Source organism: Micromys minutus (assembly GCF_963924665.1).
Source record: "Micromys minutus genome assembly, chromosome: 24".
Classification (NCBI taxonomy): domain Eukaryota; kingdom Metazoa; phylum Chordata; class Mammalia; order Rodentia; family Muridae; genus Micromys; species Micromys minutus.
Window position 1 is genome coordinate 36,953,518 of NC_137959.1, and position 15,746 is coordinate 36,969,263.

The 15,746-nt window shown below is 43.5% G+C and overlaps 1 protein-coding gene across 1 annotated transcript; it reads left to right on the forward strand.

Moving 5' to 3' along the window:
- Nucleotides 1-318: 318 nt before the first annotated feature.
- CLEC3A (C-type lectin domain family 3 member A) lies at nt 319-7,950 on the forward strand (the record flags this gene model as incomplete). Its single annotated transcript, XM_080936847.1, has 3 exons — nt 319-433; nt 5,122-5,205; nt 7,559-7,950. The coding sequence occupies 3 exons, from the start codon at nt 319-321 to the stop codon at nt 7,948-7,950; spliced, it is 591 nt and encodes a 196-aa protein (XP_080792973.1).
- Nucleotides 7,951-15,746: the final 7,796 nt, after the last annotated feature.

The window sequence follows — 15,746 nt, forward strand, 5'->3', positions numbered from 1 at the left end:
ATATCCAAGTTTTTTTTAAAGGCAAATATTTCTTTAACTCAGATACACTCTGAAAAGGCCAATTAATGAGAACATGCAAACAGAATAAAAATAAATGAATCTGGAGCCCGAATGCGGTGTGAGAACAGGGGGCCTCCTTATGCCATGGCTGGAGAAACATTCCAACCTTTCGTCAGCAGGCTTCTAGCCAACCTCGCAGCTCCTTTATATAAAGCCAACTCCTGGCAGCCCAGAGCAAGATGTGGCCCCACAGCCTCCCTGCTCCCTAGCTGCCCCAGCGTTGCTGACCAAGTGGCCAGACTGGCCTGTCCCAGAGCCATGGCAAAGAACAGACTTGTCATTTGTATTCTGGTGGCCAGCTTACTCCTGGACCAGACCAACAGCTACCCATCTCGAGCGAAAGCCAGGAAACACAGCAAACGCCGCGTGAAAGGTAATGGGACTTTGCTGCCCAGCGAAACCCTAGGCTTAATCAGAGTGGGGAAGGTGTTGGACAAGGCTCACATCCAAACTGTACTAGGAGCCCATCATGCCATAGTGGGTGGGTGTATGGCTTTGCAAGGGATCCAGTGACCTTTGGAGTCTCCGGAGAGTTTGCTATTTAGAGAAAACATGTACTGTTTTTTTTTTTTTTTTTTTTTTTTTTTTTATTGAAAATAATCTCTTATAAGGACAAAAGTCTCTATGTATGTCTGGTATCTGTTGAGCTTTGATAATGTGGAACATTTCCCAGCTAGAGCTTACCTGGCCCTGTGGACATCTGCCTTTAGGGATGATAAGAAAGCCACACACTGATGAGTGGTACCCTTTGATCTCCTGGGTACTAAACCTATTCAAATATATTTGTAACACCCCCTCATTAAATGAGATGGGAGGGGGCAGCTGTGGCTTCCATTTGACCCCGTTTATCCTGTTGCTTTATTTCCCCATCTCTGTTGAAACTGGGTATCTAATTTTTCATCACGAAGCATGGTCTGTCTCTTTAACTTCCTAAGAACCCGTTAACACACAATCAGACAGAACTTTAAGAACTCAGTCATGGAGCAAAGGTAGATCTGAGAGGGCTTAAACTAGGCTAAGAGTCAAAAAACTTCAATGTTTGAAAGAGCAAAGACAGTGGGATGCCACCTGCTTTAGGGTAAAAGCAAATCGGGAGAGAAATGCATTGGGACCCAGTGATGCCCTATCTCGGCCTCTGAGGCATTTTCCTAAGGGGATGTTACAATATAAATCTCATGGCATGGCTTCCTTAACATGGTTACTTTTTTCAAAGCAAAACCAAGCAGAAAGGGGTGGCTGGCTCACTTGGGAAGTGGAGGCAGGGGGATCAGAATTTCAAAGTCATCTTTGGCTGGGGAGGGTGAGGCCAAAGGTTCATGAGCCCTTATTTCAAACACACACACACACACACACACACACACACACACACACACACACACACAGAGAGAGAGAGAGAGAGAGAGAGAGAGAGAAGTCTACATTCACCTGTCAAAAGCAGCAAGAGATCCACTTATGTTTTTCCTTTACTGATTCTCAAGAGCCATTTCCCAGGGACATTTCTGAAAGTCTGGTCTGATGAAAGATTTCTTAAGCAGAGATGTTCTTTATTAAACTATCACCTCTCCCTGTAAGCTTTTTAGACAAAGGCTTCAGATACTCCTCATGGAGGTGAAGTGTATTATGGTAGGTGAGGGTGGGATAAGAAAGGAGAGAGAAGACAGGGAAGGTGTGGATTGGTTTTGGGGCTCTCCTTCACTGAAATAGGAACCATGAAGAACGCATAGGAATGCATGTTCCCATATAGTTTCCCAATCTCTCTAGCTCCTTTTTTGCTCTATCTCTCTCCTCCCCCAGGACCCACCTCCAGCAGGTATACTATTTCAGTCAGTTGCAAACATATTTTAACCATCACATGCTGTCCCCCCCTCCACAAACACACAAAATTAATAATCAGTTTTTGATTCAGATCTAGTACAAGCCATGTCTATAAGAAGCAAAGCAATCAGCTCAGATTTGCTCAGTACTTCTTTTCCCACCAAGTATATATATATTATATATACAATATATAATATATTAAAATAATACCAAAGCTTATAGAACCAAATGTGAAAGGCGAGGCAGGAGTGTCCATGCAAATTTACAATCCCAGCACTTGGGAGGTGGAGACAGAGGAGCTTGAGTTCGAGACTAGCCTCAACAGATTTAAGGGTAGCCTGGGCTTCCCTTATCTAAAAATTGCAAAACTAACAACAACAACTAAAAAGTAAAAGCCAACCTTCCCCCAACCTTTACCCAGAATCATCTACTGTTAATAACAGTAGATAGATACATCTCAGATTTACATTGCAAATATTCAACTGGTAAACTTACTTCATGTGTTCCATCTTAGCTACAAATGTAGGCTGACTTCATTTATTTTAACAGTTGGCTATGTTACTTTGTTGTTTGGGGAGGCTCTGACTTCACTGGTTCTGACATGGTGTTCCAAATGAAGTCCCTTTTTGCACATATGTCTGTCCTGGCACTAAGATACTGTGGTATACCTTCTAGAAGTGGCATTCCAATAATCAGATTCTCCCCGTCTTTTCAAATGACAGCATCGGTCCATGCCTTTCACACTCAACCCAACATCGGACCCTGGTTCCCTGGAGATGTTTGCTGCTGTTTTTCTTATCCTGACTCCGATACTGTGTAACTTCAATTACAAAAGAAAAGGAGACCTTTTAAGAGTCTCAAAATGGCAACAGGAGTTAAGCACCAAGTAAAAGCGTTCCCGAAGTACTTACTTTATGGGTCTCAACAAATTGCGAGTTACACTAATGAATAAAATACGCCTTTTAGAACGAGCTAGCTCCTCCGGGCATTCCTTCTTTTCATCCACTTGAGCAATGGTGATTGGAAGAGAGTGAAAGCCACCAAGTCACCCAGAAGATGACTGCCATAATGATCTCCCAGGAGCCTAATAGTAACATGTGTGTCTTTCTGCTAATGGTAGTGTTTGCAGCTACTTATTTAGATACAAAGGAGCTGGAAGCTGACCCAGAAGGAAGGGGGTTGAAATGTGTTTAGCTGAGAGATTGGAAGTTGGAAGGCAAGCCCTCAGTGGGCTTTGCAAACCTGCCCAGTATAGCTGATGGGTTTCCATCTTAAATATCTCCTTTGTTTATTCCGGTGTGAGTGGCCTCACAGGATAAAATCTTTAGGCGATTGTATTCCTGAGCTGAACTGTTGGACACTTTAAGAACTGATGTACAATGTCAGGGGAAATAGAGGTTGGGGGGGGGTACTGAGTACCTTAGAAGGCAGTTTCCTGACCCAAATGTGGGAACTTGTGAAGCACATGTTTAAAGGGTTAGAGGATTAAGATAATGGATTTTATATTGTTCTGAGAAATCCCAGGGCCACTAAACTGATTTTCTTGTGTGTGTGTGTGTGTGTGTGTGTGTGTGTGTGTGTGTGTGTGTGCCTGTACATATATGTGTTGTTATATATTCACAAGTGTGCACGTGCACGTGGAAGCCAAAAGACAGCTTCAAGTATCATTTCTCAGGTGTCATCCACCTCTATCTTTTTTGTTTGTTTGTTTGTTGTTGTTTTTAAATAGAAGCCACTTTTCTTGGCCAACCGGTCTGACAAGCAGGCTTTGCTGACTAGGCAGGGAGCTTCCGGGATCTGCCAGTGTCTGCTTCGCAAGATGGGATTATAAGCATGGTACCTTGCCTAGCCTTGTTTGTTAAACTTGGGCTCTCTTGTGTTGTGAGACAAGCATTTTACTGGCTGAGCCACCTTCCTAGCCCCCCAAACTGAGTCTCCATCTGCCAGCCCCACAGTGAGACAGCTGGAAATGGTTCATAATCATCTTTACGTGTCGTCTCTAAGTCCACGTGTTGGGGAGCAAGAGGGAGGAAGCAGCTGCTCTGCAGAAGCAGATCAGAGGGATAGGGAGAACAGGCTAGGAGCCAGGGACACCCACGTTTGAGCTCTGCATTTCACCGACTGGAGGCCTTCGGCAGGTGGATTCAGCTTTTTGTTTCTCTGCATGCTCTTCTGTGAGCTTCTAGACAAGAGCGTCTACCACAGGGACAGCAAGAGTCTCGTGGACTGGCGTGTATGGTGTCTTTTGGTCTGTTTATGTGTAATATTTGGTATGGCTTATCACCGTTTGTTGTGGTCACTAAGACAGTCCCCATTCTTCTGGAATTGAGATTGAGCCACAGCTACTCCCAGCTGGGGCTAGCCAAATTGTCTTTGGTCCCATCTAAGAACATTCAAGGATAAATAGCTGGTACTAGGGATCTAGTTGGCAGAGCCCTTGCCTAGCATGCCTAAGATACAAGACCCTGGGTTTAGTCTCTAATACTGCCAAAAAAAGGGAGAGGAGATAAGAATGTAAAGAAAGGGAAAGAAGGAAGAAAATTAGGTGGGTGGAGATCAAGGAATAAGGAGAAAGAGTTGGTGGCGACGCCCCATGGGTAAGTTCTCAGTGGTCCTTTAGAAACTCACCCAAGCCAAGAGCTCCTGCACCAGACATCATCATAAGGGACGTAGGGTGAGGGAGGTGAGGTCCCTCCCTAGTATGGTTCCTGGCACTAACCCACCAAAGCCCTTAGCTCATAGAACTCACCTTCATTCCCCACTAACGAAGAACACCAACCTTTCCATATCCCACAAAGTATGCGCCCCAAACGGAGCACATCAAGCATGGGGGGGTGGGGTGGGGGGACCGTGGATAAAGAAACCAAGCCAATTAAGTAAAATGCAGGCGTTTCTCCGAAAGAAAGCAAACAAGGTTCAGCAAACAAAGTTCAGGAAAGATTAACAATGGGGATGCCAATATCAAGGGTGGACAAGTGTTCTCAGAGCACACATAGCTCGGTAAAGAGAGCTGAGAGCGGAAGCCATCCTGAAAGTCCCGGCGACCTTCTCAAGCAGGTTCTAGTCCCGATGTGCTATCAGTGCGCATGCTCATTTGGTGTGCAGCTTCAACCGAATGGGTGCCTTGGATTCTGCATCACAAAGCTGCCTCTTTTTTTCCTTTTTAACATTTCTATTTTGTTCTAATCGAATGTTTTCCATCCCTCACCCTACCCTACCCTACCCCATCCCACCAATGTCCCCTAGAAAAGGATGGTGATCTGAAGTCTCAAGTTGAGAAGCTGTGGCGGGAAGTCAATGCCTTGAAGGAAATGCAAGCTCTGCAGACAGGTGAGAGGTCCCCTTCACCAACGCCTGGTCTCTCTCTCTCTCTCTCTCTCTCTCTCTCTCTCTCTCTCTCTCTCTCTCTCTCTCTCTCTCTCTCTCACACACACACACACACACACACACACACACACACACCAGAAGAGAATATATTGTTACCCAGGATTGAACTCATCCAGACTGCTTGCTGAGTTCTGGGATTTATCTGCTTGTAGAAACAAAACAAAATGAAACAAAACAAAAACGTTGACAGCTCCTGGGGGCGTTGGGGGATGGCTCACACCTTTAATCCCAGCACTTGAAGGTAGATAAATCTCTGAGTTTGAGGCCAGCCTGGGCTACAGAGGAGTTCCAGAAGAGTCAGAAGTACACAGAGAACTCGTTTGGGGTGGGGGGGGGGGAACGGTAGTTTAAGAGCACATGTTATATAATTTAATTTAAACATTTAAAAAATTTTTTAAATTGGTGTTTTGTGTATGTATGCATGTATGTATGTATGTATATATGTATGTATTTCCCCACCCCCTCTGCACCATGTGCATGCCAGTACCCATGGAGGTCAGAAAAGGGCATTGGATCTCTAGATCTGGAGTTATTAGCAGTTGTAAGCCACCGTGTGGGCCCTGGGTATCTGGAGGAGCAACAAGTGCTCTTAATCACTGAGACATCTCTCTAGCTCCTATCTTTAATATTTTGAGACGGGTCCTCTTATTTCCAAGACTGATCCAGAGTTCACTCTGTGATGGACAACTCCCAATCCTCCTGCTTCCAACTCCAGAGTGCTACAAGTATGTACCACAGTGCCTTATGCTGGTGTTGCAGGGGATTTAACCCAGGGCTTTGCAAGTGCTAATAAGTGAAGGGTCTACCAAGGAAGGGAAATCCTGAACCCCTAAGAGGATGTTTTAGGGCCTGGAGGAATAAACTGCATTAACAAAGTGCCTGGTGTGAAAGCGTAAAGAACCAAGTTCAAATCCCAGCAGGCAAAGCAAGGTACTTGCTATCAAGCTGACCTCGGTTTGATTCCTGGACCCAACATAATGAAAGGAGTGAACAGAATCCTACTTGCTGTCTTGACAGCCAAATGCACCATGGCTGCTGCACGTGCGTACACACACACACACACACACACACACACGGGGGGGGGGATGTCTGGGGGTGGACAGGAAGAGATCCTGTGTCGAAAAAGAAGCAAACTAAACAAAGTAGGGGGAAACCCACTATCTCCCTGAGTTTTTGTCTTTGTTTTTCTTTTTCCTTTCTTATCCTTTCTTCCTTTCTCCCTTCCTTTCTCCCTTTCTTTCTCCCTTTCTTTCTCCCTCCCTTTTGTTTTCTTATTGGTTTTGTTTGTTTTTTTTATGTGTTTATAAAAAGATAAAGAGGGGATATGTTCTATGGAAGTGTGGTGAGGTATGGGGAAAGGGGGTGCTTCAGCAGGCCCATGCTAAAGCATCCCTGCACCCTGAGGGACCAGTCTTATAGAATAGAATAAACTCCAGTATAGAATAGTTTATTCAGGGCATGGGAAAGGGAGTTAAGAGGGTAGTAGGGCGAGAGAGAGAAAGAGAGAGAGAGAGAGAGAGAGGAGAGAAGTAGAGGCTGGCTATGAGTATGTGGAGGGGGGAGGGAATGGGGAGAAAAGGGACAAAGGGGGAAGAGGTGAAGAGAGCAAGAGAGAACAAGAGAGCAAAAGGGGGAGACAAGCATCTCCTTTTATAGTGTCTTGTTGCCAGGTAACTGTGGGGCAGAGCTTCGACAAAATGCTAACAGTTTTGGTAATTGTTTTCGAGATAAGATCTGACTATGTAGGGCTCACTGGCTTGCAACTGGCAGATCAAACTTACCTCAAGAGTCACAGGGAGAGTTTGTCTCAGTCTGTCATGTGCTCTAATCATAGGCATGTGCCACCATAGGTGTCTTGTGTTTGCTCTTTAATTATGAAATTTTATTCCATTCTAAAAGCTAAAAGTCTAAAGGAAACCCACCATGTGTATATATACATACATACACAAACTAGGCTACAAATTAAATCAAAGCAGCTTAGGGTCTAAGGTTAAGTTCTGAGTTATTTGTGGCTGTGAATTTATTATATGCTTCCTAATCCCTTTGGAGGGGAATGTTGAGTTGTGAGTAACAATTTCTGTGATAAATGTGGGTAGCACCACTATGTCATGGGGTTGCTGAAGTTGTTTGTGGTTATTATTATGTGTCTGGCACCAACAACATCATCCATGGTAAGTCATCACTGTCAACCCATTAATGACTACACAGACTTTTACTAATGCTTGATAGTTTCAGTATAAGGCACATCTCATACAAAAGGCATCTTATGACATCACCAACTTTCCCATCTTCACAGTCTGTCTTCGAGGCACCAAAGTGCATAAGAAATGCTACCTTGCTTCAGAAGGCCTCAAGCATTACCACGAAGCCAACGAAGACTGCATTTCCAAGGGAGGAACCCTGGTTGTCCCCAGGAATTCTGATGAAATCAATGCCCTTCGAGACTACAGTAAGAGGAGTCTGCCAGGTGTCAATGACTTTTGGTTAGGCATAAATGACATGGTCACAGAAGGCAAGTTCCTCGATGTCCACGGATTCGCCATCTCCTTCTTCAACTGGGACCGTGCCCAGCCAAGTGGTGGCAAGCGGGAAAACTGTGTCCTGTTCTCCCAGTCAGCTCAAGGGAAATGGAGTGATGAGGCCTGTCGCAGTAGCAAGCGGTACATATGTGAGTTTATCATCCCTTAAGAAACCTCTCCTCAGTATCTTCCCAAGGAAGATTGGTCAGATAAATAAGCTTGTAGTTGGCCTCCATAAACTCAGATCACATTTATTAACTGCAGAATCACAGTGCCAATATTGGTAGTCAGGTGTGCAGAGACAGACCATGTTTCTGATTTGGCTCATTGTAGTATTACTCTTCACATGATGAAGAAGATCAGAAAATAATGACCCAGACACTGTAAGAAAGGGACTTCTGAAAACAGGCAGTCAAATTGACCTACTTAATAATAATAATAACAACAATAATAATAATCACGGGATTCTTCAAGACAGAAAAGCAAGATTGGGCCGCCTGGAAGATTTCTCTTTAAACTTTAGTCATGATAGGTATACATTTTGAGAAATGCGTCATTGGTTGATTTTTCTGGCTATTTGAACATTGTTCTGTACCCTACATGAATGAACCCTGAGGTTGTAGGAGCAAAACTTCAGGTGGCCTCTAGGTGCCCTCAAGACATGTAGTAGACTCAAGCTACATGGAGCCCCTGCTGGTGAAACATGGCAGGCTTTCGGAATACAGCTCCCTAAGTACGTAATAAAACAACAGTTGGAAACACTGCTGAGTATACTCTCTTTGCATCACTTTAGTAAGGCATCTGACACAGACATGGGCGAAACAGAGTGAGGTTTATCTAGCTTCTGATTTTGGTGGCTCAAGGTCAAAGGTTAAGACACCCCAGTGAGTCGGCCAATGTCGAGGGTGGCAGGTTGTGGCAAGAACAAGCAGTTACATCTCAATGCAGAGCAAACATGGGATGAGGATGATCTCCTTTCAACACAGTATCTCCAAGTCATCCAAGGACATCTTAGAAGGCTCCCCCTATTTAAGGCACACAGTACTTTTCAAAATTGCCACACCAAGGTCTTTGATGGGGACGGCAAACTACCTTCAGCCATACTGTACGGTAAACATACAAACCAACACACTGTCATCTGTCATTGTTGTCAAGGATTGTGAGCTGTGATTAATCACTGTGTTACATTTTATGACTTGTGCTGTGCTAAATGTGTATTTAGCACTGTCACCAAGAACACGCATAAAATCTGCCACATGAAGACACCAACAACATCTCTAGGCACCAGACGTTTTTTCATCTCCGTCACAGCCTCATGGGACCACCATCAAATATGCAGTTTATTATGATCAAAATGTTGTGCAGTATATAAATAGATATATTTGGTTGATGAGAATGTCTGAAGTCAAAGATTCAGGGTGCTATACAATCTGTAACTTTTCTAGCACGATGCTTGATTTTCTCCACCCAATGGCCCTTGCTTTCAATTGCCGGCCACATCCCCTGGTGGGATGTGAATCATCCTTGCCACATCAGAGCAGAGACGACTGACAAGATTCTAACCCCACTCTTCAAATTCCCGGACTCTGGCTTTCTTAAAGGTTCCTACCCTGCCCCCACTCCCCGAGTCAGCCTATATTGGATCATCTCTCCTCTAGGTATTTTATAATAGCTTCTAGCCAATGAGCAATATTAAGGCAGGAGAAGAGCAGCAGATGGTGAGGCCAAAGAAACTAGAGAAAAAGGAAGCAGGGCTGAGGGTGCACTTCAGTTGGTAGAGAGCTTGTCTAGCAGGCAGGAAGACCTGGGTTTACAAGAATGGGACACTTAAGCCTATAATCCCAGGACTGGGGAGGTGGAGGTGGAGGTAAGAGTTCAAGGTCACGCTCTGCCAACTAAACTGCAAGTTTAAAGTCATCCTAGACAACAAGGACAAGAGAAAAACATCTCCTTCCTTCACATGTGTACCATTACAGTCTCCTTTTATATATGATAGCAATTTTTTTGATTTCTTTACATATATATTTCTTCAAACTATCATTATGTATTTCAATCTATGAAGGGCAATTTGTCATTAGAAGCTGGAAGTTGGGCTTAAATCATACTATTTGAGAGTAACACGTGTGTGCAATTTTTTATTCTAATGATGCCATTCCCATTAAATTGCTTAACTAGATTTTATAAAAATAACTTCATTGCTTAAACACAGCAGCATAAATTTAAGGCTTGGGGGAAATGGGTTTTGTAGAAATAAACAATTCTGAATATATTCTGTCCTTCAAAATAAATATCTTTTCTCTTTTGTGAATAATGTCCTGCTCCCAAGAGCTAAATTACATATGCTTGGAATCAAATTTTAGGTTTGTTTTTTCATCGCACAATAAAGCTCCAAATCGGATCAGTGTGGAAGTGTTTGGATATTGATTACATTTATTCAGATTAAGATATTTATATCAAACTGGGCAGAATTTAAAGGGGAAAAGGCCTGGAGCTGATGAAACTGGTAACTGTGGTGGATTTGGAGAACAGTTTCAAGGGGCCTTGAGGAAGCACAGTTTTGAGATGAGGCACAGGAGATGGGAGAGCAGGGGAGACTTTAAACATACCACAATTATATCTGGCCGCATCCAGCCAGCCCCAACATCGCCATTGTCTTCTGGAAGGTAACATTAATAACTTGGATGTAGCTGAGTCCCCAAAGCACTTGCTTCAGGACATGAGTTCAGACCTAGAAAGACGTATTAAAAGTTGAGTGTGGCAGTACACGTCTGTAATCCCTGTCCTATGCAGTGGAGGATGGGGTCAGGAGGACTCCTGGAAGCTTGTGGCCCAGCTAGCCAGGTTTACATGGCCAAGTTCTGGGCCAGTGAAAGATTCTGCCTCATAGAAATGTGGAAAGGCTTCGGAGAATCAATCCTCATGGTGATTCTCTGACCTTTCCACATGTACCTCATATACCTACACACACACACACACACACACACACACACACACACGGTGGAGGCAAGAACTGAGCAATCAGAAGTGGACAGCATGTATCCATGCCATCCCAGTTTTCGTGGTAAGTTCAACACACTTCTCAATTTTCTTCAGAACACTAGGGTGACTGTCAGCTCTAGATTTATTTTACTGTATGGAAGAAAAATCATAATTACAGAGGTGACAGCTATTCCAAATCACATGCCTGGAAGTAGCAGTCAACTTGCCACACCCTTGGCAGCCATGAAGGTTGTGACTTGGCGAAATGGATTCCATCAGGTGATGGGGCAGATTCCAAATCATGGATCAGTTTCCTCATCTAGGGTCACCACTTGGCCACGAGAAGACATCGACTGTGAAGCTACTGTCCTTGATTCCTTCACAAGGACTGGGTTAAGGAGCCAAGGGCATGTGTAGATGGCAGGATCTGGATCATTAAACATTATGTCTGTCAAGATCATCCTTTCCCAAGGAGCAAGCACTCAAAGTCTCAGAAGCAGTCGCTGGAACATACAACCCAACACCCAGCACCACCAGCTGCTGGAGGTATCCCTCCCCCTGCCCCCATCTCACCTCCATTCACTTTAAGAAAGATCTTTGTCTGCTCTGTGGAAAGACTATCATGATGAACCAGAATGGAGCAGTTAGTGCCTGTTAAGTATCTGGACAAAGAGTCACAGAGGTATATGTGCTAAGACATGGATGTAGGCTTCCTGAGAGAAAGTCACACTTGGTGACTTCACAGTGCCTGTGTATATAAACCTGCAACTTTCTAAGTTATGTTCTTCAAATGATATCGTTTATAGTAAGCTTAAGGATTAAGAAAATCAAAAGATTAAGTAAAGTCTGAAAGTTAAGTAGAAATGTATAAGCTGGTTTACTTCTCTCCCTCTGTCTGTCTCCCCACCCCCATCTCTCTTTCTCGAATGTGTGTGTTTGTGAGCATGCGCATGTGTGTATTTGTGAATTTTCATACCTGTACCTAAGCATACTTACAGCTGTGGAGATCATAGAACAGCAGGTGCCCTTCCTCAGATAATATTCCAATGCCTACTGATTTAAAATTCTTTCCCCCTCAAGATTAGGTCTCTTCCTGTTTGCAACTTGCCTTGTTGCCTAGACAAGGTTGGATGACTTGTGAGCTTCTAGCCATCCTTGTAGCCAAGGATAACCTGAACTTCTAATCCTGCTGCCTCCCCTTCCTGATTGAGATTACAGATTTAGGCAATCTCACATGTGCTAGGCAAGCACTCACCAACTGAGCTATAGCCCCACTGCAAGAGCCTGGAGATTTGATGAGTTAGGGTGGGGTGCCTGCCATCAAAATAATCCCGGAGACACTATAAAGCTTATCTGATTAAAAAAATTCTTTAATGTATTAGTCAGGGTTCTCTAGAGTCATAGAACTTATGGGTAGTCTCTATATAGTAAGAGAATGTATCAATAACTTATAGTCTGTAGTCCAACTCCTCAATAATGGTCAGCAGCAGCTGTGAATGAAAGTCCAAGGATCTAGCAGTTGCTCAGTCCCACAAGGCAAGCAGTCGAAGAGAAGAGCATCTTCCTTCTTTATATCCTTATGTAGGTCTCCTTGCCTTAGTCTCCTGGGATTCATAACCACTATATCTCAAGATCCCCATGCCAAGATCCAAGTCAGATCTCCCAGCCTCAAGAACAGGATCACAGGTGAGCCTTCCAATTCTGGATTGTAGTTCATTACAGATATAGTCAAATTGACAACTAGGGATATCCACTACACTTAACATAGTCAATCTTGAACAAATACCAAAAGCTATAGATAAACCATCCCAGCATGGGTGGTGACTCATACAAAGGACATTTCTAGAGGTCTCAACACAACTAGTAAACCTCTTAACAGGTCATTATATCATCTTCCCATAATTGTTTTTTACTGCTTGCATAACTCTGGCTGCTTTTACTGCTTGCAAAGTCTCTAGTGAGAGACTTGGAGAATTTTGTAAGTTTTGGAGAGTTCTTGAGACTTGAGTTGTTTACTTTCTAAGTCTTAAGGAGCTTCAGTACAGTAATGTTTCAATTAAGGAGACTTTAACTACACATGCTCTTTTCTTCTCTCTGGCTCTTTGATTCTTTCTAACCACTTTCATTATGTTTCCTGGGTCTTGGAGAGGATAATATAAATGTCTGAAGATTTTTCTTCATTTATAACTAGGCATTGGGGCATTTTGTCACATCCATAGTCACCTGTTACTCAGGAGCTTGACCGCTAGTTATCTGTCTAGACAGTACAGTATCTTATTGTAAAAATTAAGTTTTATATCAGGACCGAATAAGGCTGGCAAAGGACAAATGTTGAGAACATTGTTTGATAAACATATTAAATCCATTTAACAAAATAATAGCACCAATGGGAAACACTGGTACCTAAAACTTCCCCAGCCATGGGTTTTTAACCAGGATTACAATACCAGACACAAATTCCTTCCTGTAGAACAGGTCTCATGTCCAATTAGAAATACGTTGGTCATATGTAGTGATAGTTTTGGTTCCTTTACATTAAAAAACAGTTATGAGATATGTACATACACATGCACATACACATATACATGTTTTTGTTTTAATCCCAGATGTGGTGCTTCAGATTGTCCACAGCAATTTACTGATTTGTCTCATCCTCTGGCAGGGGCATGATTACATTCGGAGTTCTGGAAACTCTTGAAAAAGTATAAAAAGGCCAGATATGTGAGAGGCTAGAGTGGTTGCTGCTCCCAATTGAAGTAAAGGGTTTCTTCTATCTTATACCTTACAGGTTATAGTCTATTCCTGAGGAAAGCCTGGAGCAGGAACTGAGGTAGAGGAATGATGCTTACTGGCTTCTTCATGATTGTTCAGCCTACTTGCCTAGGGATAGTACTGTCCACAGTGGGCCTGGATGTACAGGACCAGCTGCCTAGGGATAGTACTGCCCACAGTGGGCCTGGATGCTCCCACATCAATCATAAATCAAGAAAATGCCCCACAGGCAGGCCCACAGGCCAGTTGAAAGTCTCCATTCCCAGGTGACTCTATTTTGTGTTAAGTTAGCCAAAAGCAAACAAATCAAACCACCACCACCACCACTACCACCAGCACTAAAACCCAATGTTAAGGAGGAAAGATTTATTTTGGCTCATGGCTCTAGATGTTACAAGTCCCTGGTCTCTTGTCCTCGTGAGCATCCTGACAGGAAACAAGAAGCAGAGCAGAGGGGCTTATGTCAGGAAGTAGAAAGAATGCCGAGTCATTGTGAGTGTGGTATGCATATACATATGCAGTGCACCCGTGTGGGCGTGTCTGCACGCAGAGGCCAGAAGAAGATAGTAGGATGTCTTCCTTCATCACCTTATGGCCTTAAGATTGGCTCCCTTTTAGCTCAACTTGCTGCCCAGAGCTCTAGGGATCTGCCATGCACCCCAATGCTCTGATTAGCTACACTCCTACACTCAGCCATACCCAGCTCTTTAAGTGGGTTTAGGATTTGAACTTGAGCCTTTATATTTGCTGAGTAAACCCTTTATCTACTGAACCATCTCTCAAGTCTTAAGAACAACTTCTTTGTCTCTTCAAAGTTTATGGGTTGGATATAATTAATAGTAAGTAGATATAAAACTAGCTCTCTAGGCCATTGAAGAAGGGCCCCTCCCTCATAATCAACAATTTGTTAAAGCAGGAATTGTTACCCCAGGACTTTGATTATTGGTCAAAAGAATGGAAGCTGAATGTTATTTTTGGCTATTTTGATTAGACTCTAGTGACAGATTACAGAAAATCCTAACTCTGAAACTCTCTCTTGCCTTGGAACCTTTAGCTGTAACCATAGTAACTATTTTCAGCTGTAGACAGGTTGAACCAGTCTCATGTGTAGCCCAGGTTATACTTGGGCTTATATAGTGAAGAATGGCCTTTCACTTCTTCTGATCCTCTGGACTTTCCCTCCAGAATTCTGGGATCATTGCCGCCACACCTTGCATATTTTATCTGATAAAATAGAACAGCCTCTTCATTCTGAGAATTCAGTTAGCAGGAGGCAGCCTACTGAGAGTGAGGACAACCAGAGACCAAATCAAACCCCTCCCATCCAGTGGACAGTTAAAAAATGTCTTACAGCAAATCCACATAGCTCCCGGCTTTCTCATGGTTTTCTGTAAGGGATGAGACTGCCCCAGGCGGCAGGTAGAACAATTATATTCTTTCTCTTCCCAGTTCGCATAAATGTAAACAAGAACAGGTTCCATTGTGTATTGCTGTTTCCTGATTGATTTCTTTTGGAATACAAGAAAAACCAAGCCATTGGGTTATCTTTTCGGACACAGAATCTCACCACCCCTGACTATCCTCAAATTTACAGAGATCATCTGCTTTTGTTTGTTTTGACTTTGGTCTCAGATAGCCCTCCCTACTCTCCAATGTGTGTTTTAATTTTTACACATAAATGCATATTTCTGAGGGAGAAAAATAGGAAACTGTGGAGAAGAAGAAGGAGGAAGAGGAAGGGTCTGGAGATCAACATGAAAGAGAGCTTGGGAAAATAGATTGGAAGCCCTTAAGTTACCTATGTTTCTTTCAAGCAAAAGAGTAAGCCCAGAACAGCCCCGGAATTTGGGAGAAGTGGGTGCTTTGTTAATGGCCCATGAAAGTTTACTTCAGCCCAGTTAGGGTTGGGTTAGGGTTAGGGTTGGGGTTGGGGATTGAGGTTGGGTTTACTTCAGCTGGTGGCTCAGCTCTTCTTTCTTTCTTGCTCTTTTGGTGGCAGACCACAGGTGGAAGCCTGGCACATCTCCAGGCACCTCTGTATCTTGCTCTTAATAAATGATCACCATTCCTATAAGTTTTCATGTGTCTTTGTACAATTCATTATAAAGAGGTGCAAGGACGTAGAAACTCCAGTATCTGTCTGCCAGTCTCAACTCTGTATCTGTGACAGACAGACCTAAGTAAGGTCACAGTGACTGGGAGTTTCCCCTCAAA